Genomic DNA, 23,238 nt, shown 5'->3' with positions numbered 1-23,238 from the left:
TCCTGTTATCCCTCACCAGGCTCTCTTTTTCTCATCACTGTGTTTTATGATTAAAACCTTCCAGAGAGTTCAGAGTGAGCAGACTGGAGAAGTCGTGAGAATCGATACTGCACTGATTTTCTTTTATTTTAGAATTAAACAAGGAACTGGTTTTGCATCATAAATTGTAGGAGCCAATCACATTCTAACATGCAAATGTCTTCTGTTATTGTACAGAGAAGAGTTGCTGTGAATGTAAAAGTATTTGTAATGTAAATGGTTGCTAATTTGCAGATTCATAGAAGCACTTTTGTGTCTTTTTCTTCGGTCTAACAACTTTTTTTTTTGGACTGCCGTTTTGGAGGAAAGCGCTATCCGCCCTCTTCCACATACATGAGCACACAGATGCCCAGGATTGGCTAGGAATGCTATGATTGACAGGGGAGAGAGAGTATGCCCCTCCGTTTTTGCTCTCTTAGACTTGAAGGCTTTTAAGAAGAAGAAAAAGGAGAAGAAGTATAGAGTGGTGCAGCCTCTAGATTACACATTTACCTTGTTCAAATATTCAAATCTCTGTCTTCGGCTCTACTTGTCTGATTTTTGACCTCTAGCAGCTTTGTGACTGTCTGAATCATAGCCTCTGTCCCACTCACACGACGCCACCATCATTCAGTGCCAAAAGAGTTTTCAGCAAATTACAGCTGGAGCTCCGATCACACACACACACACACACTTCTCATATTCTGACTCTGAGCTAATTGATTCCTATTTTAATCGTAAGCTTGCGTTTAAACGGCAACGTCCATCCAACTATAACACGTTTCTCTAAAAATAAAACCTGTCTTAGATTTTATTACTCATCACCAAGAGTAAGTCAAGTGACTGTGTACGCGAGAATCTGGACACTTTTTATCTTTGTGTTATTAAATTAATCTGGAGTTGTGTAAACGCAAACTGGCACTCACGATTTCTCTTTTTTCTTCTCTTCTCTTTTTTTCTTTTTAGTCTTTTTTACATTTTACATTTTCTCTTCTCTTCTATTTTTTTTAGTTTTTTACATTTTTTCTTCACTTTTTTCTGTTCTTTTTTTTACTATATAGAGTATGTTCTGTTTTGTTCTCTTCTCTTCTCCGTCTTTCCTATTTTACTTTTTCTTTTCTTTTTTCTACTTCTTTTCACTTCTCTGCTCTATCTTTTTACTGTTCTTTTTTATGCTATTATTATTATTTTTCTTCTTGATTCCTATTTTCTTCTGTTCTCTTTTGTTCTTTTTTCTCTATTCGTGTTGTCTTCTGTTCTGTTGTTCTGTCTTCTCATCTCTTCTTACTCTTTTCTCCTTTCCTTTTTACATTTTTAACAATTTTCTCCTCATTTTTACTGCTTTTTTTTGCTTTTTTATCTTTTGTATTCTCTTCTGTTATGTACTCTTCTCTTCTTCTTCTTTTCCCTTTTGCTGTTATCTCTTCTTTTTTATTTCACTTCTTTTGACTTTTCTTTTTTATAGTTTTACTTTTTCTCTTCTTTTATATTATTTAAATGCTTTTACATTATTAATATTCTCTTCATTTTTTAATTTGTTTTCCCTTTCTTGATTCCTCTTTTCTTCTCTTATTCTCTTCTATTCTTCTTCTTCTATTCTCATTTCCTTTTATTTTTTTCTTTACTTGTATTTTCATTTTATTGTCTCATAGTCTCCTCTTCTTCCTGTTTTGTCTTTTAGTATTTTCTATTCTTTTTTTTACTTCTCTTCTTTTCTATCCTTTTTACTCTTTGTTTTTAAATTTTAACTTTTTTTCTTTATTTTGAATTCTCTCCTGTTCTGTTTTGTGCATGTGTTTTGTGTTTTGTTCTCTTCTTTCTCTTTTCTCTTTTACTTTTTAATATTCTTTTTTTTTAACTTCTCTTCTTTTCTGTTCTCTTCTCTGTCTGTTCTGTCTGCTCTCACTTCTGTCATTTTACTCCTTTTATTTTCATCTTTACTTTTATTTTTTCTTTACTAATATTCTCTACTGTTCTCTCTGGCATCCTCTTTGTATCTTCTTTTTATTTCTCTTTTCATTTCTTTATCCTTTTTTCCTTCCTCTACCTCTGAGGCTTTCAATTTTAATTCTTCACAAGAGCTAAACTACTATTTATTTTTATGTGCTTGTGAAATAATATATTTGCAAATGTATCTGTTTTTTTTAATGTAGCAAAACCTTTGTTGTTGTTATTGTTGTTGTTTTTCCAGGTTTGAAGCAGAGACACATGGGCTATCAGGAGGTAAGGAACCTTCTGCAAACTTAGAGGACTTTAGAGGAATATTTGACATATACAGGCTTCTGTGTGTTTATAGTTTCTGTAATGAAAGAGCAAATGAAACTGCACCACAGCACTATCAGCCACAGACACACAAATTCTTCCTCTCTTTCTTTTCCTGCTGAGGCTTGTCCTTTGCCCATACTGAGTGGCATTTCATTTTCAGCTCTGCTGACCGTGTCTCCACACAGAAACATGCAGAATGAGCCTGAATAGTGATGACTAAAGACGAACACAAACAGCATCCTCCCCTCTCTCACTCTTTCCTCCCTACTGCTCAAGCTGTACACACTTTCAGTTCTTTTCATCATGTTATTATAATCATATTATAACCCAGTGTTCATTACTAAGATTTTCACCACTGAATTTTTTAAATCTGATTGATCAGAAGGTGTTAATTAATTTTCTATAACAGCAGCTCTGATAGTAGTTCTGGCTGCAAAGCAAATCACAGGCTTTATTTAATAAATATTAAATAATAAAATATTATTTAATATTTATTTAATGCAATAGTTCTAATGTTACCGTTTCTATAGCAACAGCTTACACAGGGACTTGCATGGTGGGTGCCATAATAAATGGATTTTAAAACATATTATTTAACAAAGAAAAACATAGAATCGTTTTCTGTATGGAGACGTTTATTTAACATTTCTGGAAGGAGTCTCCAGTGTCAGTGAGTTTTCCACCATGAGAAACTCTGCAGAACAGATGGCTTTATTTCTTGGTAACATGCCAAGCTAGCAAATTATTCCTGTTTGTTTACTTTCATTTGTGTTTGTCGAGGAACTAGCTCTGAGAATTTGGTCAGAGATGGATTGAGAATTTTTTTTATGGCTGAGTTCCTATGCTAGTGCAGTGCATCATGATAGCAAAAAAAAAAAAAAAAAAAGAATAAATGAGGACACACACTCTTAATTTAAAAAAATTGATTGATTTTTACTCCCAGGAACATTTCAAAATAGTAGCGCACCAAATCTGTCTTAAGTGATATTTGGGATATTCATTTGTACAATAAACAAATAAAACAAAAGAGCAAATTGTGAATTCCTTTCATGACCCCATTCGTAACGCCCCCTAGTTTGGGAACCCGTGACGTAAGTGATTACAGGAGCTAACTTGTTTAGTATATTAAATGTAGATGTAAACGGATAAAAAGTATAGCTCATTCTTTAATAAACACAAATTTCTAAATGTTGGCAAAGTGCTGTGATCTAAGAGGAATTAACCACTTCATATGCTGTTATAGGAAAATAATCAACACCCCATTGCTGATTATTTTCCCAGTGTTTTATTCCATGCTTACTAGAGGGATGACTTGGTGACCATAGTAACCATGGTCTGGTTTTTTTCCCCACCAGAAAATTGCTACTTTTCACAAGCATCTTGCATTTGTCTGTGTGCTCTGCATTCTCTGTCCTCTCTTCTTCATTCCTCCATCTATCAGATATAATAAACTCTCTCTGTCTTGTTCTTTCTCTCTATCCTGTATGGTTGAATAGACATGCTTGTTCCCATTAGCAAAGAGAACATGGCTGTGTTTGTTTTGCTCTCACAAATGGGTAATGGTCATAAGACCAGGCTTCTGTACAAAAAATACACACATACCCACACACACACACACACACACACACACACAAGTCATATGAGCGAGGCTTGCCCACAGAGCCAAAGACACAGTAATGGAGGATTTGCAATGGAGGCTCCGGTTCTGGGGTTCTCTGTGTGTGAGAAAATGCTGCTGGTGTTGTGGAAGACAGAAAGAGATAGAAGAGAGACAGGAACCTGTTTATGAGAGAAAAGAAGAGTTTGGAGTACAAGAGATGTCCTCAAGGAGTTGGAGTGTCTCGTCTCTGCCTGCCCCTGAGGTACACTTTTAGAAAACAATGGTTCGTAAAGGGTGTTTGGATAGTTAATGCTCCAGAGTCTAGGTTTCATACAGAAGCTTTAGTGTCAAACCAAAGAACGCTTTAGGACGCTAAATGGACGCTACTGGAAAATCTAATTTAGTCACACTCATTTGTTTTTAGATTGGAAGATGATAAGAAAACCTCTTGATTTAGATCACGTCATCACAACACTACATTCGGAGCTATAAAATAAATATATAAATATAAAAACTTTTTGTTAAGTAATGTGGTCCAACCTGAAGCAGAGCTACTGTTACAACCCCAAAGCTGATTATTTTCCTTTAACAGCACGTCTCAATTTGCCACTGCCAACCATTTTCTATTCATTAAAGAATTATACATACTATTTATCCATTTATAGTTACATTTAATGTTGTGGAATATCCTCTAAACCAGTTACGTACTGTTATCACTTACGTTATATACTGCTATAAACAGTCATTCCCTCATCAGACTCTCTTTATTTCTCTCTCTTGAAGATAATAAGACAAAAAAAAAAATTGCAGTCACTTTACATATGAACCAGAAAACGCAAACTCCTCCGTCCTGAAGACTTTCCCATGGAGGAAAACTTACTGTTACAGTGTACTGACACTTCTTTCATATATGTTAAATACATTTCTCCTTACAGAAAACTTCACCGTATGAACATTTTTTTAAGCCTAAACTCCTTTTCTGTGTCAGAAAATAACACTGTATAATTAATATATTTGAAAAAACACAAATAGTTTTAGCAATATCATCATAGATAAAATTGTCATCATAATGCATCTTTACTTAGATGCTTTAGGTTGAAAAGTTAGAAAATTTTAAGTTATTAATTTACCTTTTAATAGTTTAATGTCACATCATGTTGCATTTTCCCTTTTAGCAAAGTTGAACTATTTAATTTTTTTTCCTCATCATAAATGTAGCTCATCATACAAGTGCTGATACATTTGCTAATTTTCTGTGCAGCTAATGTTGCTAACAAGTAAGTGAAACTGTGCTAGTTTTGCACTGAGGAAACACACACTTGCTTCAAACTATGAGTTGTTTTGTATCTTAAACTGATCTGCTTGTGTGGTTTGTGACTTTGTACGACACACTTTGAAAGAAAGCAAAAAAGCTGTTTCTGAGGAGAGTATGTAAAGATTTATGCTAATCTGGCTGCTGTTAGCGTTACTAGCCTCATAGCCTCAGTGCAAACCAAATAATACAAACATGTCTATGCTAATAGACTACACTTTGAGTGAGAGGCAACTGTACATGTAATTTTTTTAGCCAAATCTTTCCTTAACAATGAATTCTACAGTAACATTAATAGTAATAGTTTGTTTGTAACATAACAAGCTGCATTTCTTTTGTGTTATTAAACTCAAGTGAGAGAAAAAATATAACATAAGATCACAGGAACTAACTTGTTTCATGGACGTTCCACAATATAAAATGTAACTATAAATGTATAGAAAAGTACATGTTGTTCTTTAATTAATAAAAAAATTGTGCTCATTGGCAAATATCATTGGCAATGATGCACTTTGGGATGTGCCTTTATAAGAAAATCATCTTTGCAGTGGCATCACACCACCCTGTCATTTATTATTTTCCTGTAACAGCACATCCCTAAGCATTGTATTCCTTACATAATGCAGTACAACTCTCTGGCCTAGATTTTGTCAAGATGTGTAAAATGAGCTCATAGTAATTAGCTTATGAAGTTACTATAAAAAACTGGATTTAGGATTGTGCTGTCTAGGGGCGGCATATTTTCTGTCATTCTATGAAAACGTTTTAATAAAGAGGGAAAATATGGAGGCAGTGAAAGGGAGGGCGTTAAGGCAGTGAGAGGGAAGACATGGAGGCAGTGAGAAGGAGGACATGGAGGCAGTGAGAAGGAAGACATGGAGGCAGTGAGAAGGAGGACATGGAGGCAGTGAGAAGGAGGACATGGAGGCAGTGAGAGGGAAGACATGGAGGCAGTGAGAAGGAAGACATGGAGGCAGTGAGAAGGAAGACATGGAGGCAGTGAGAAGGAGGACATGGAGGCAGTGAGAAGGAGGACATGGAGGCAGTGAGAGGGTGATCACTATCTCTAAATTCAGGGTGACAGAAATATGTGAATATCTGTCCCTGACACATTCTACACAGTGCTGTTGATGAGCAAAAGTCTTTCTGTGTGCTGCAACAAAATGGGACATGGATCATTTCCTGTGAATCCCTGTGGATTTTACCAGTCTGGGCTCTAAGCTGGTGAAATCATCCAGCCAGATATTGTCAAATATTGTACAATGTCCCTGTAACATAGTCTGTGTCTTTTGCTCTGGTTTGTAACTTGTGCAGTTGCTAAGAATTTAGTAGTTTTGATTTAACACATTTCTTAGTCATGGCGTAATCCAATATGTGTAGAGAAATTTGTAAAAATGAAGATGAGCAGCATGTCCAAACCTTTGATACGTGTGTAATGTAAGGAATAAAACACGGGGTTAGTGGGCTGTAAGTGGAAAATAATAAACAATGCAGTTGCACTGTGACGTGGCCCGATGCATATTTTCTTTATATTATCATATTATTTTCTTTTATACCACAGCAATTTGCCTAAACACTAACATGTCATACTCTTTATCCATTTATGACTACAATTAATGTTGTGGAACATCTGCAAAACCAGTATGTTCTTGTTATCATGTGTAGCAGCTATAAATAGTTCTCTCACCAGCCTCTATTTTTTTCATCTCTCTTCAATTAAATAAGACAAAAACTACAGTTTGTCGTGTTACCGAGAAACCACAAAGCGCAAACTGAAGACTTTCCTGTGGTGGAAAACCTACCGTCCATTACAAAGTGCTGACACTGGAGACTCCTTCCTCACAGAAAACATCACCATATCACTGATTATACACATTGTTTAATATGTTTATTATGAGGATCTACAGTACAAGTGTTGCAGTCTTGCAGCTGGGACTACAATAATAGAAAATTAGATAAAAACACCTTCTGATCAGTCAGAATCAACAATTCAACACCATGGTATAAATAAAGAATATTCATGGCTGAGGATAAGTACATCAGGATCTATAGTCCTGTCCCCAAAGATAAGTAGTAATGCACATTAAATTACTCCAGAAACTTCTTTTTCTGCTTTGACACTCCAGATTTTAACGTGTTTCCCAGGCATGTTATATTATGTCCTGCACAAAAGGCACTTTCACCATAAATAGGGCTTTCTCTGTAAGAGTCACTGTAGTTTATTTATCAGAAAGCACTTTAAGAGTTTGTGTTTAAGCCGTCTCTAGTTTATGGCAGTTTCCATTAGTCCCTCTGCAGCCAAAACAGATTTTGTACTTGCAGGGTGAATGTGTACAGAGATGGAAGAAGACTGGCGATATAAACATCATGTAAGGAATAAAACACGAAAGAACATGCAGTTATAGAAATAATCAAACAACCGGCTGGTGTGATGAAGCAGCACTGCTGTTAAACCCAGAAGTGGATTATTTTCCTACAACAGCGCCTCCCGATGTGATAATTTATCTTATTTATTTAAGAACACTTCATCTGCAAAACAAGTTATTGCCCTGTTATCACTTATAACAGCTATAAACAGTCATTTCCTCATCAGCCTCTCTTTTTTTTGCTCTCTCTTGAAGTTCATAAAACAAAAAAACCCAGATTGCCATGTTACCAGTAATCCAGAAAGTGCAAATTTTTCTGTCCTGAAGACTTTGTCCTGGCAGAAAACTTGCTGTTACAAAGCACGGACACTGTTGACTCAAATCCTCAAAAATAAACATCTTACAGAAAAGTTCACCATATCAACAATTATACACCTATACATTAAATATAAGTGTTTATACATTATACATGATGTTCCCCATGTCATTTATTCTGAAAGAACATGTTTTACATGCAAGCATTCTCTTTTTAGCTTGTATTTTATTCAAAAATAAGAGACGCGTCCATCCTGATGAAGCAAAGTCATTATCAGTTTGGGATAATACATCATTTCTGATGCATGACTTCGGTAATAGACAAGTTTTTTTTTCTGCGTGCCCTCTGACTAATTTGAATCACAGTATAGTGAATAAAAAGACTAATTTGAGTCACAAGTGAGTCAATTAGGGACTGAGGAGTGACTCAGGTTGACAGTTGGACGGACACACACACACACACACACACACACACACGCACACAAATTTGTGCACAGCCACACAAAGATAATGCTCCTATTGGATGTTGTTAGGTAAGCTTATCAGCAAAAAATCAGCATTGCTGGATAATACTGGGCCAGATATATAGTATATACAAATATCTCTGTTCCTCTAGCTCTTCATCTGTATCACCATCTCACTGACTCCCACTCTGTCGCTCTCCTTTTCTGTCTCCCTCTCTATTCTTCTCATGTTTCATTTCCTCTGGGATGATGATTAAATCCTTCAGCATCAAATGATAACACAGTATTAAATCAGAAATGATAGACAGCAAGTATTCAGAGGTGTTGATTAGTCTTTACAATGTTTTCATTGTGAATGGTCTTCTCTCTCTCTCTCTCTCTCTCTCTCTCTCTGTAGCTGGGAGAGTTGGATGGTGTGGAAACTCCTCAGCCTCAGTGGTTTCACACTCTACAAGTGCGCAGGCTCCGAGCACAGAGAGGACGCAGCAACAGTGACCCACTAGGCGGAAAGAACTTTCAGCCAGAGTTTCAATGGGTAGCAAACACACACACACACACACACACACACACACACACATACAATCATATGGATTCTCGAATATTTCTAATATATTTTGAGTCTAATACACATATTTTGCATGCACAGAACACAGGTCTGCAGTTTGGAACGGCGAATTCATACCTGAACCTGGAGAAACTAGGAGAGGGTGCATACGCTACAGTATACAAAGGAATAAGCAGGTTAGTTCTGCATACACACACATTTATTTAATGTATGGAAAGACTCTCCAGTGTCATCACTTTGTAACAGGTTCCTGCACAACTTGCATATTAATCTTAATAATTAACTTGTGATCTTTAATGGTGTCCATTTTAAGATTTATTTTTGTGTTGTTATTTTAAACTTCTTTCATCGACATGCTGGTCTATTTTTAGTTTTCTACATTACCCACAATGCTGGACGACTACCTGCTGATAATGGTGCCAGTGGGATTTATGCTTCATTCCACTTAACTCAGAAGTGGGAACTCTGAGTTTTCAAGCTCTGTGCGATTGAGCTAAAAAATGGATGCCACAGTGCAAGCGAGTGCTTAATGAAACCGAAAGTTTATGATGCGTTTACTTTTGCAAAATACCAAGCTGTAAAATCAGTGTTTAACCACCTAATGTGTCTACGTTTATTGATCTAAAGTAAATAAATAGTGAAGTGATAAGTAGTGACGGCGTGACTGGCCAATCTGGCATGACGTCATGTGCTGAACTCTTGGCTGAGGACACCTTCCAAACTTTCCGAGTAGGAAATTCAGCATTAGCCCTCACTTTATCTGTAAAGTGTTGCAGCAGTGCTTTAGTTCTTTAATCTGTCAGGCTCTCTCCTCCACATCATCATCATTTGATTCATTACATGACCCCATTGCCATACAAGCACAATGACCCAGACTATCTGAGCCTTTTGTTCTGATTGACATTCTGGTTTTTGGCTTAGCTCCATGTAATTCTATATATTGCTTATGGAGCAGTGAAGCTATGTTAGCCTGTGGTGGGAAATTTGCCTGAGATGAGTGATGTATTAATGCTGTGGGTGAGTGAGGAACACGGCAGGACGTGTGAGGCGAAAGGGTCCAGAAGACAGGTGCTGGGCCAGCTGGTGAGGACAAGCTCAGTGATATCAGTGTCGGTTAAAGTGGGATTGGTCAGAATCGCTTTGCGAGCAGGAATACAAAAATCTCCCGCACACTTCCACAGCCATGTGTGTTTTAACAGGACAATTGGTACTGCATAGTAGTTAAATGAGGTGCTTTTACATCATGAACAGAGAGTTGTGAATTTCCAGCAAACTTGTTCTCCCTCTTTGTCTGGTTGATCAAGGAGCAAATTACGTCAAGAGACTAAAATAGCACAATACAACACTTGCACAATAGTCTACTATTGTTCAATCTCCACAATCTCCTCTCGAGGTGTGAACTTGATATAGAAACAGAAAGCTGTAAAAACACACCACTAAAATAGAAGCAGAGTAGTGAGGCAGTTGCCCTCTGCTGGCTGGCTGACAGGCTGATCGATTCGGCTTTCTCTTATATAGACTAAAAGTGATTTACCATCACAGTGAGTGACATTTGGGCTCGCAGTATTGCCTTCATTTGATCTGTGTAAAGACGGGATGTAATTATCTGTTCTAATGTGGACTGGTCCCTCAATGAGCTCAATGAATAATGGATGCCTAACAACTAACTAGGCATGAGACGATACACTATAGCCGAGACATATCCCAATACAGGCTTCACAAGACGATATTGACCCAAATATAATATCAAATTTTAATACATTTATTTTGTAATGACAACAAATCAAACCACTGCAATATCAATGTATTGTATTGTTAGGAAAAGCAGATCAAGATTTATAATAGAAGGTGTAATGTTCACCTATTACTAACAGGTTATTTTAATCTTTTCAGTGTCATAAATGTTTCATGGCAACATTATTAAAATGGAAAGATTGTTTGATGGTAGATTCTGTCTTAAATGATTAAGCTGAATAACAATTTAGTGTGATCACGGCTCCTACTGCTGTCTGACATCCACCTGAAATGCACAAGGGCACAACATTTACAAAACAATCATGATTTTATTTTGTATATTTTCTCATCACACATATTTTTTCCAAGTTCAACTGGACCAAATGAAATGAAGCTTTGGGCCTTGTGTTTGACATGCGTCATAACAGTGACTACAAATCATCACCGATTTTTGGAACAAAATGTCTGAACTTGTGTTTTTTTACTTCCAAACTGAACTTTGTGACAAAATTACGATGCAGCATTCAAAGAAACTAACCAACAACACACTGTTAAGGTAAACAGGTGCACAAACGTTTGTATTCTGCAGAAAGTCTCATTACATTAACAGGAACTTGTTGTGTGAATGTTCTACAACATTAAATATTACTATAAATGGATTGAAAAAAGTATGATGTCTCATTCTTTCATTAATAATAAAAAATAATCATTTGCAAGTTACTGTGCTATAGGAGGAATAAAATACTTCGGTATTCTGTTATTGGAAAATAATCAACTTCAAGGTAGAAACAATAACTCTTCATGCTATGACCACGTCACATCACCGTATCTTTGATTAATTTCCTCTAACAGCACATCCTCAAGTGGTTTATTCTTTACATAAGGATCTAACCTGTAATGATTTTATTTCAGTAGCAAGAGTCTAATTAGTGACTATTATATTACAAGTTTTCAGCAGATGCTAAGTGTGTTTTATGTTCTTCTGTAAGGATAAATGGGCATTTGGTGGCGCTGAAGGTGATCCGAATGAAAACAGAGGAAGGTGTTCCATTCACTGCAATCAGGGAGGGTAAGAAATCCCTTACCGCTTCTCAATCAGTTATCATCAGCTGCCTCTTGTCCATGTAATACATTTGGATTCAAAGGCAAAATCTAACATTCTCAACAGTACGTTTGTGTTTTCTTTCTCCAGCTTCTCTGTTAAAAGGCCTCAAACACGCCAACATCGTCCTGCTCCATGACATCATCCATACACGCGAGTCCCTCACCTTCGTCTTCGAGTACGTGGTGAGTGGAAATCATTGCCATGTTCTCCATCTTCTTAAACTTCTCACTTCTCTAAAGTTTCATGGATGACTAAAGCCTTCAGCAAAACACTATAATGAATGTTATCATTGTAACAGATAATAGAAAGCTAGCTCTGGGGTTTGTTTTTAAATCATTTTCATATGTCCCTCAGCAAACAGACTTGGCTCAGTATATGATCCAGCATCCAGGAGGACTTCACCCATGGAATGTTCGCGTAAGAAGATCATTTGACTTCATGTTGATTCAGTTCAAAGCAAAGCAAAGGAGATGAAAGGGAATACATCTTTCTCTCTCTCTCTTTCTCGCTCTCTCTGACAGATCTTCATGTTCCAGCTGTTGCGAGGTTTATCGTACATCCACAGCAGGAGGATTCTGCATCGAGATCTTAAACCTCAGAACCTGCTCATCAGCTACTTGGGCGAACTCAAACTGGCAGACTTTGGTGGGTTTCTGAAACATATTAAAATTAAATTCTGCTTTGTTTATCTTTGGTAACGCTTTATTTAAAGGAATACCTGTACACCTGCTCATTCGTGCAATTATCCAATCATGTGGTTCCAACGCAATGCAGAAAATCATGACGCTAAAGGTCAAGAGCGTCAGTTATCATCATATGTTCACACCAAACTTCAGAATGGGGAAGAAATGTGATCTCAGTGACTTTGATCATGGCATGGTTGTTGGTTTGAGTATTTCAGAAAGTCAAGTTTCAGGTTTCAAGTTTAATTTATTTATATAGCACCATTTACAACAGCAGCAACTGACCAATGTGCTTTACAGCATCAAATAAAAATAAGTAGTAAATAAAACAAAGTTAATAAATAAAATCACGGCTAAAAACCAAAATTACATCAACAACTCTATTTTAAAATATAACAAAATATAAGAAATAGAACCAGGATTGCCATCAAGTCAAAAACAGAGATGAAACATCAAGAGACATTGAAAGCGATGGAAAAGTAATGTGTTTTGAGTAAAGATTTAAAAACCTGTAAAGTAGGAGCAGATCTAACATGAACTGGTAGGCTATTCCAGAGTTTAGGGCCTAAAACAGCAAAGGCACGTTTCCCCCTTTTCTTTAGTTTAACTCTAGGAACAGAGAGCAATCTAAGACTATCAGATCTAAGAGCTCGAGCAGGGTTATGTAAGGAAAGCAGTTCAGATAAATATGAGGGAGCTAAGTTATTTAAGGACTTAAAAACAAAAACAAGGATTTTAAACTCCACTCTAAACCGCACAGGCAGCCAATGCAGAGAAGCTAGGACAGGAGTGATATGGGTGAATTTACGTAGGACTGGAGACGGGCCAGGGTAGCAGCATTTATTCCACCATACAGTGAGTTACAGTAATCTAAGCGTGATGAGATAAAAACATGAATTACTCTCTCAAAATCCTGAAAAGAGAGGAAAGGCTTGATTTTAGAGAGAAGACGGAGATGGAAGAAACAGGATTTAACCAAAGAATTTACTTGACTATCAAGTTTCAGCTCACTGTCAAGCAAAACACCTAGGTTTTTAACAAGGGTTTTGGCGTGGGATGTAACAAAGTGATTACTGAGATATTTTAAGGGAAAGCCACTAGGGGGACCAAAAAATATAATTTCAGTTTTCTTTTCATTAAAGGTTGAGAAAATTTGATGACATCCAGATTTTAATATCCTTCATACAAGCCAACAAAGTATCAAAAGAAAGTCTCAGAAAATCTCCTGGCATTTTCACACACAACTGTGGGTGTTATTTTTCCACTCGTAATTATCCAATCAGCCAATCATGCAGCAGCAGCACAATACGTAAAATCATGGAGATGCAGGTCAAGAGCTTCAGTTAATGTTCACATCAAACATCAGATTAGGGGAAAATGAAGATGAAAAACACCGCCTGGTCTTTTTCAAATCTTCAACTGTCCAGTTTGGGTGATCCTGTGCACTCTATCTATTCATTTTTCCCCAATCTCATGTTTGATGTGAACATTAACTGAAGCTCTTGACCTGCATCTCCATGATTTTATGCATTGTGCTGCTGCTGCATGATTGGCTGATTGCATAATTATGAGTGGAAAAATAACATTATTACCCAGTTACGCATGTTTTAAAACAACATTTTCAACAATATAGAGTAACTCTGTCTGTTTTCAACTGCAATAAAATATCTTGTTTGTTTTCATTCCCTGTAACGTTTCTCATCCCTGGTTTGGAATTCCCTAAGGTCTAGCCAGGTCCAAGTCGATCCCGTGCCAGACGTACTCAGCAGAAGTCGTGACCCTGTGGTACAGACCACCTGATGTTCTCCTGGGCTCCACAGATTATTCTACAGCACTGGATATCTGGTGAGAAGGTCTAACACATACTATCTGAATATAACACACGTCCATCTGAATACGCGTGCTTTGAAATCACAGCGGTTGCTCTGTGTTTGTAGGGGCGCAGGCTGCATTTTCATCGAGATGCTACAGGGGGTGCCAGCGTTCCCCGGCGTGGCTGATGTTTTTGAACAGTTGGTGAAAATCTGGAGAGTAAGTGTATATTCTGTGTGTTTGCCTGTGAGTTCAAACCAGACAAAATATGAGCCAAAAATAACAACAATTTATAACAGATTAAAGGAATACTCCAGAATTTTTCAATTTAATCTCTACTTTTTGCATCTGTAACAAGAATTTCAACAGGTTTTCCCCTGGACTAGAAGAGAAAATCTGTTTGTAACTCACTTATAATGGAGGTCTAAGGGCAGTTGTTGAGGCAGGCAAAAAAAAAAAAAATTGGCAGTAATTTTTCAGCTCTAAATCTGTATCGTCCCTTGAGAGATGAGACTGCTATTTCAGAAGGAAGAATTTGTTGGATAAAAGTACAAAGCTAACAGCTTTGGTACGATTTTCTTGTGTCTGTCTCATACTAAGACTTTTATAATTGAAATAATTGGAACCTAATTTTTTTTTTTTTTTTTTTTTTTTGAATCTTTGTGTGTTTGGGGAAAGTAACTAACTAAAGAGCCTTGTTGAAGTCCATAGGTGGATTATCCATCCATCCATCCTCTGTGCTGCTTATCCTGCACAGGGTTATGGGGAGCCTGGAGTCTATCCCAGGAGACTCAGAGCACAAGGCAGGGGACACCCTGGATGGGGCGCCAACCCACTGCTGGGCACAATCGTGCACACATTCACACACTACAGACACTTTGGAAATGCCAATAAGCCTACAACGCATGTTTTTGGACTGGGGGAAGAGCAAGCAGTGCGCAAGGGTGGGATTCGAGCCCCCAACCTGGGAGGTGTGAGGCAACAGTACGAACCACTAAGCCACATGATTTTTACATAACTGTCATACTTGTGCATGTGCTTTATGCTGATCCTGACTCTACTGGTTTGACACGAAGAACTAGCAACTGCACTGAGAAAAGAGCCCCAGTTACATATTTTTAAGGTTGTAACTCCTAATTATCTGACCTCCGACTAGGAAAAACCAAAGAAAACGCCTCTGTGAGTCAGAATTGCAGCCGAATACTCAGGAACTTAACCCTGAGTTCAGCAAGTGATGTCAAATCAACATGGGCGCTCACAGCATGAACAGAAAACAAAGTAGCCCTTCTTACCTTTAAATGAGCTATACTGTATATACTGTACAAATATTTGCTTTAGGTAATCAACATACAGACATATTCGCTTGTTAAATCTTTAACACTGACTGTACAGTTTGCTGTTTTGAGGAGGAAAATATACATCACTCATCACAGTTAGCTGGCTAGCTTGTTACCAGCCAGACAATCATGGATGCACCCATGATTTTTCCAAATTCGTATCTCAAAAATGACATTCCAGAATTCCAGCTTCCCATGATGTTTTGCATAAATGCAAATAGAGGTAAATAGAGGTTGGATTGAAAATACACCTGAGTATTCCTTTAATAGCACCCATCAAAGGTAGATATGCAATTTGCAGAATACTGGTGGGCTCATGTGAGAGTAGCATCTAATCTCCTGTTTTCCTGCTCATTTCCTTTCCTGTCCTCCCCTCTTTCCCTCCACTTCGATTCGCTCCCCAGGTTCTCGGCGTGCCCACGGAGGAGAGCTGGCCGGGAGTGAGCGAGCTGCCAAACTATAAAGTGGGTGAGTGGGCACGTCCTGTTCCGCTCTCTGGCCCTACACCCTCATCCTGAAGTGTTAGTAAGGGTTAATGATAAGCTCATTTTTACGCTTTACTGCCTCACACCTTGCACAGTTGGTCATCTGAGTCAGCCATGCTCTAAACTTAGTGTGTGTGTGTGTGTGTGTGTGTGTGTCTATGAGAGAGAGAGAGTTTGATGTAGATTGCCTATTACCGCATTTCCCGTCACTGGTTTATATATTAAAAAGGTTTAACAATCCCACAATCCCAGTGTGTGTGTGTGTGTGTGTGTGTGTGTGTCTGTGTGTGTGCTGTCTGCCATTCACTTTTACCATTAAACATATACATTTGCCCAGGCTATTGCAGCAGAAAATTCACAGAGTGCTGTTGAAGCCCCTTTGGCTGGCACGCATGTGTGTGTGATTGCATGCACGCTCGCTACAGGTGCTAAGCTAACACGTTACAACGTAACTTCACACCTCCGAGTCAGACACAAACACACATCTTCACCCACTGGTAACAGGGAGGGGTGTGTGACAGGGTGGTAAAGGTGTCCTACAAGCAGACATGAGTCAAAAATGCAGAGTGATGACACAGGTGTTGTGCCAGAAATTTACTGTAGTGTGTGTGTGTGTGTGTGTGTGTGTGTGTGATGTCCCCACAATGAGAGGAATTTGACCTTGTGGGGACATTTGAGTGGTCCCTATAAGGAAACATTATAGGGTTTGTTGTTATTGTTGTTTTTTTGTACAAATTCTGCAGCTTTTATTTTAAAAAGAGCTAATTAAAAGAGCCAAAAAGTTTCCTTTTGGTTACGGATAGGGTTAGATTTAGGTGTAGCATAGCATAAATTAGCTGCATTAATAATTATGCTCATAAGGATAGCAAGACAAATGTACATTTATGTACTTTTGTGTGTGTGTGTGTGTGTGTCTTCTACCAACGCATGAATGTAGTGCTATCGAAATTTTATGTAAAAGGAAATTTACACATTATGTCACAAGCCTCAAATGTAGTTAATCCGCCAAGATAGCTTTTTTTTTAGCCTTGGAGCTACAATGCTAACTTTGCTAAGTAATGGATACTTAGAGCTATCACTCTCTCCTCAAAAAACACAGTGTTTAAAATTTATTATCATGAAATTTTTAAACATTTGGATGGTGTGGCAGTAAAACCCCATTGGATGTTGCTGTGGATGAGTTCTGGCAAAAAGTCCAAAACATACCATATGTACTTTAACACCTTCACCTTAATCGTTGTATCTTAAGCTATCTTGCTGCAACAGATGATGTTGTGTAAGGAGCCAGTTTAACCTCAGTAGCTATGTGGGATTTCCTTGCACATTGAATATCATGCTTTGATCAAGTTCTTAGCTATGTGATATAGTGAAGCAGACATAATCAATTCAGTTTGAAATCAGATACCGCCTGTCAAAATGTCTGGCATGCTGCTCCACCGGAGTTGGAATGAAATCTTTAAATGAAAGTAAAATTTTCACCCTTTTCACTTTTGGGGGTCATCAGACTTGTAGAACCTGGATACAAGGCAGGAATACACCATGGACGGGACAGCAGTCTATCACAGGGTACCAAACACACACACACATCCACACACTCATTCACAATTTAGTCACTAATCCACCTACCAGCATGCTTTGGGAGGTGGGAGGAAACCAGAGAACCTGGAGAACACATTCTGAAATTGAATGATACAAAGCACAATGCATTCACATTAATAGGCTTATACCTATTGTCCATTGATAAAACCAGAAGAATTGGCACCATTGTATTGTATGAACACATACTCAGAATAAGTATAAGCTGTGAGCATGGCAGTAATGCTGTGTGGTGTGTATGGCACAATCTTTCTCTAAGTGTCTGAGTCAGGCTCCGGCACAAGGCCAGCCTCGCAACCACAACCAGGTGTGCTATGAGGTGAACACAGCATAGCTTTGAGAGAGAGAGAGAGAGAGAGAGAGAGAGAGGGAGAAAGAGGGAAAGACAGAGAGACTGGGTGGCCGTCCACCTAGAGGAAAGGGAGGCATGAGAGAGAATGTGTCCATGACACAGCTAAGCGTGTGGGCTCCAGGGCGTGCAAGGTCACGCTCGTCCCGGGAGAAGGGGAATGAGGTTTTTAATCGAGGATGCCTGAGGTGGAGGCCCACCGGTTTCGGCTTTCTCCAAACACTGAGAGAGCATTTTGTGTGTGTTCTTACAGAATGGTTCCTGCACTGCAAACCCCAGCAATTCAGAGATGTCTGGAAAAGGTAATATCAGTTTAGCTTGTGTGTGTGTGTGTGTGTGTGTCTGTGTGCATGTGCGCCCATGTGTGTGCATATCTGTGTTCGTTCCAAGAAAGAACAGAGGGGTCTTTGTATAGTCAGCACCCCCAGCTGCAACTTCCCAAGCAAAGGCCTGACCCATACCTTTGCCTCTGTCTGTGTGTGTGTGTGTGTGTGTGTGTGTGTGTGTGGGCGTGTGTTGGCTCAGATTTGCACAGTTACCCTATAAGACGGAGGACCTGGCGCAGCAGATGTTGACGATGATTCCCAAAGAAAGGATTTCAGCCCAGGATGCGTTACACCATCCCTACTTCAACACTCTGCCACCGCCTGTGATGCAGCTGCGAGACAGTGAGTGTTCCCTCACACCATTAAAGGAATACTCTGCCACTTTTCAAGCTAATTTCTATCAATTACCAGGATCAGTCAATTTCCTGCACAGTTTATTCAGTGTGGGCTTTGTTTTGGGCAAGAATTGTAGTCATAGTTTAACGCAGGGGTCATACACATGTAGGCAGTATCAAAAAAGGACAATCTGTACTCAAAAAATGGTAATGCAGACACTAGTTGGAAAACCAGAAAACAAGAGACAAGAAATGCCACTCAGAAATGCACAACACTATTGGCAAGACTTCGCTAGGAGGAAGCGAAACAACAGGTCATAATTAACCAAACTGATTAAGGGGTGAAACATAGTATGGATACAAAAATAAAGGTAATCAAGCAATGTAAGAACAGGGCTGGAGATAGAACCAAATCGAAAACAAACGCACAAACCAAAAAAAAAGCAAATGGAGAAGAAAAACACAAACGCAAACTATGCTGTGAGGCGTGATTCACATTGAGAAGGGGTCATTCATGACAAAAGAACAGAATAACTGTTTACAGGAAACTGAGTTATAATGATGGGCAGGTGTCAAAGTTTGTCAAACATTAAAATAAAAAAGTTTATAACGGTAATTAAAACCACAACTATAAAGGTCTTCAACAAAAAAGCTTCACAAGGACTATTTGGTATCCATTAAAAACTAATTTCTCTCATTGATTTTAATTCATTTCATATGTGTTAATGGACAATAGGCACTAATGCAAGCTGATGTATATAATCGTACATTATAGTCTAAAAAAGTTCACCATGCTTTGAACTGAACATGCACTGACCAAGATAGATGAGCAAAGATTTTTATGTCAGTGTTGGACAAGATGGAGGAGAAACTAATTGCAGTAGTGAGCTAAAAATCTATAAGTACAGCTGCTGGCAAGCTTCGCTTTGGCACACATCCAGTGTGTGCATATTGGGTGACAACAAAACACACATATATCACTTTAAATCAACCTCTGCCCATGAACACCTACACCAAACCAGCAACATACTGTATGTTACAGCACTTTCAAATGAAATATTGCTAACAAAAAAATACAACAACTGCCCTGCGTTCCACTAGAACGATCCATGTGCGAGCAGACCCACATAATCACAAATTCCTTCCTAATCTCCTCTCTGAAAAGATGAAATTTAAAGATTTAGAGGTTAATTTACATAAACATTTGACTGAACATTTCATGAAAATGTTCTACCAACATACATTGTGTTTTACATAAACACTTACACACGCATCTGCCCTTAGACTTCCATTATAAGTAAGTTTTGAGTAAGCAGGTTTTCTCAGCACAGGATAATTCGAGTTGGCTGTAAGAAATGTAGTAGTGTGAGATTAGGTAAAAAAATTACAGAGTATTCCTTTAAAAATTACTAACAGCTGTAAATCATAATATTGGTGATATCGGTGAAATCTGATTCATGGCTTTTTCTCACGCGTCTTTCTATCAGCTGTATCCGTCTTCAAGGTGCCTGGAGTGAGGCTGGAAACGGAAGTGAATGATATCTTCAGCCCCAACAGACGGATGAAATCTTTCCTCATGCCCCAGGGGAAATGCTGGTGATAGGCTCCTGCTGGCCCCCATCGACCGCACAGAACTTTTCAGAAGAGGAGGAAAGAAAAAACAAACTCTTGGTAATGGAGGGTCATCATGGATTCCTCATTAGCAAGAATAATAGAACAATCCTGAGTGTTGCTTTTAAAGGCACCATCCATTTGCAGTGACCATGCAGTGGTCAGGTCTTGGGAAGGATGGGATGGATGGATGGATGGTTGGTATGGAGGACGTGCTGGAGTCAGGATGTTCTTGAAGCTGTGGTATTGAAATCAGTGAATGACTTGGCATAAGCAGCACTTTGATATAGCATACAGAGGTGTCATCATCTACAGTTTAGCCGTAATATTTTGTATTTTGTAGTATTTTGATGCCTGAAAACTTGAGAACAAGTTCAAATAAAAATGAACGCGGTGAAAAAACGAATTCACGGAAAGAGGAAAGACATGAAAGATGCACATTTCCATCTGGTAGTGGTTACTTTTGCTTTGCTTAGTGAACTTTGACAAGCAGCAGTCTTGCGAGCCAATAGGTAACAAGAAGGCGGGGCTGTGGTGTCTTTGGTTGGTAAAAGAATTGAGGAACTGCCTCTTATTAACTATCAGGTAACACCAGACAATTGCCTCGCTGCTTTCTCACTGTTGCTTGGTGCACATCTGAAAAAACTGTCTATCTCATCCATGGACAAATGCTAGAGTTTCTAGTTAGCAATGTTGGCATCTCTGTAGCATATAATTTCTGTAGCTTTTGAAAATATTTCTCTGAAAGACCTGTTAACATGGAATAAAGTGAGCCAGAGAGAGAGAGTGAGAGAGAGAGAGAGAGAGAGAGAGAGAGAGAGAGGGGTTAAACATCTTTCACATATGCACACTGACCCATGAGTGTTAAGGCAAATTGCAAATTGAAAGGTCATGGCCATATGGGAAAAAGAGCTGGAGCCAATCCCAGATTCTCCCAGAGAGGGAGAAAAAGAGAGAGAGAGAGAGAGAGAGAGAGGGAGAGAGAGAGAGGGGGGCGATGAACAATACTTTCCTGGAAGTCCTTCATTCTTCCAAATCCTTTCAGGTGATGTGTCTTGTTATATTTCATGGTCCTGTCTGAATGCTCCCTCAGTTTAACATCTTATTGTGCAATTTTTGTGCAGCATTTCGCCTGTATGCTGTGTAAGTGTTATCTAAACGAATATTTTTTTACAGATCTTTGTGCAAAAAAGGATAACTCTGTGTCGAATGGATTTCTTTAGCCATGTTCTCCTGTTAATCAGGAGTGTTTATTGGTACTTACTGCTGGCTGATTAAAATCCAGGTCCAGGAGTATAATGTAGGATCATCTCACATACCGTTCCAGCTGTTGGAGCAACATCTGCGTTCACTGATGACCCCAATCATCGGCCGTATGACGATTTCATATCCGTACAGGTGTGTAGCATGTGAGCAGAGCTTAGCCAGTGTCGCAGATGTGTATGTATTAGTCCAAATGCTTAATTCTGTTCCTGTTTGAATAAATATCGCTCTCAGACGATTGTCTATTCCTTGATTTCCTTGATTGTCTAAAAAAACGAGGCCTCATCACAACACACGGGGAGAAATATAAAAAAACAGTATATTATGACATGTCACACAAGACTCTCACAGGGGTAGGGTTGCATACATACCTGCAGGGTTTTCACATATACACACACATACACACACTTCATGCACTTCCCTCACTTCATCTCCCTTCATCCTTTTTTCCCCCCTCATGCATTTTAACACTAGCTCAGAATTCTAATCAAACCATTCCCCCATCACTACTGTACGAGCCAAACGATGGCACTCCATCATACTCCAGTTCACCTGCACATAAAACACGTCTCCCACCGATTCTCAAATGAGCTGATCTCAGCGCAGACAAAAGCCCCGTGTGTTGAGTTTCCTCTCTGAGGCACAGTCAGCATGCTTTGATGAAATGATTCAAGGCTGTTAAAAAAAAAAGGCAAGTAGGCAGTTACTCATAATTTTCTCCACATTTGCTTCGCCAGGCTTAAATCGTCTTGATGTGGTCTCGTAACCTGATGTTCAGACATTTCAGATGGTTGTATATTAAATTTATGTCAACATACAAGGTAGCAGGATTGAACGTGTTTAATGTGTGTGCTGTTTTTTTTAGAGAATAAATGTGAATATACAGTATTATATATATGAATGCGTGACAAATTAAATGAAAAAACTTGTGCTTTCCCAAAGTGGAAAATTTAAAGTTACACCTTTACTGCTGAGTGACACTGGAGACTCCTTCAATTGATGATAAACAAACATCTCCTTACAGACAAGTTCACCATATTCTTTGTTAAATAAGGTTTTTATTATTAGCTTTAGATTATGCCGAGTGTCCATCTTCACTTTTTTTAGCCAATGAGGTTGTACTATAGAAAAGATAATGTATTAGAATTGAGAATTCAACAGCTTTATAATACACACACACACACACACACATATATATATATATATATATATATATATATATATATATATATATGTATATACACATGCCATTCTTCTGAGATAAATGGTGTATATCTATTTCATGCAGCTGGTATTATATTGAACCATCCTTGGGGAACAATACAAGAACAGTGAAGATTTTTGTGTGTAAGGATCATGTGTGTGCACGTATTTACAAGTTCACACCCTACTGGCTCGTCTTACAGATATACTATCCACAATATCTGTGCTACCAAAGTTAAAAGATGAAACCATTCCAAGTGTGCCTGACAGACCCAGCTCATGATGAGTTATAGCAATCAAGCGTCTCTCTTTCACCACCTCCTCCTCCTCCTCCTCCTCCGCTGCTATGTTTACGTAACTAATCAGATGCGAAGCTTCTCGTCTGACATGACTAGGCTTCTTCTGACTGTCTGCTACGATTCACAGCTTTTCCCCAGACGCCTGAGTTAATCTTGGTTAGATTGGAAGAGTGCTAAGCATCACGGCAACCCGTA

General features: G+C 38.5%; 1 protein-coding gene across 2 annotated transcripts in view; it reads left to right on the top strand.

Annotated features, from left to right (window-relative positions):
- Positions 1 to 21,777, top strand: part of cdk15 (cyclin-dependent kinase 15) — a 25,411-nt gene extending 3,634 nt beyond the window's left edge. Inside the window, exons 2-14 of one of the 2 annotated variants that reach the window (XM_026933574.3) lie at positions 2,210 to 2,241; positions 8,738 to 8,875; positions 8,987 to 9,081; positions 11,629 to 11,708; positions 11,832 to 11,926; positions 12,099 to 12,161; positions 12,266 to 12,389; positions 14,152 to 14,272; positions 14,365 to 14,458; positions 15,981 to 16,044; positions 18,260 to 18,308; positions 18,532 to 18,674; positions 20,155 to 21,777. In XM_026933574.3, coding sequence (XP_026789375.1) covers positions 2,210 to 2,241; positions 8,738 to 8,875; positions 8,987 to 9,081; positions 11,629 to 11,708; positions 11,832 to 11,926; positions 12,099 to 12,161; positions 12,266 to 12,389; positions 14,152 to 14,272; positions 14,365 to 14,458; positions 15,981 to 16,044; positions 18,260 to 18,308; positions 18,532 to 18,674; positions 20,155 to 20,267 — 1,211 coding nt within the window. In that variant the 3' untranslated portion in view covers positions 20,268 to 21,777. Of the gene's footprint in view, positions 1 to 2,209; positions 2,242 to 3,489; positions 4,146 to 8,737; positions 8,876 to 8,986; positions 9,082 to 11,628; positions 11,709 to 11,831; positions 11,927 to 12,098; positions 12,162 to 12,265; positions 12,390 to 14,151; positions 14,273 to 14,364; positions 14,459 to 15,980; positions 16,045 to 18,259; positions 18,309 to 18,531; positions 18,675 to 20,154 lie in introns of those variants that run through there. The other variant, XM_053232133.1, reaches the window with a different exon arrangement.
- Positions 21,778 to 23,238: the final 1,461 nt, after the last annotated feature.

Source organism: Pangasianodon hypophthalmus, chromosome 2 (genome assembly GCF_027358585.1).
Source record: "Pangasianodon hypophthalmus isolate fPanHyp1 chromosome 2, fPanHyp1.pri, whole genome shotgun sequence".
Taxonomy (NCBI): domain Eukaryota; kingdom Metazoa; phylum Chordata; class Actinopteri; order Siluriformes; family Pangasiidae; genus Pangasianodon; species Pangasianodon hypophthalmus.
Note: the sequence above shows the minus strand (reverse complement) of the source record. Positions and strands in the feature narration are given on the sequence as shown.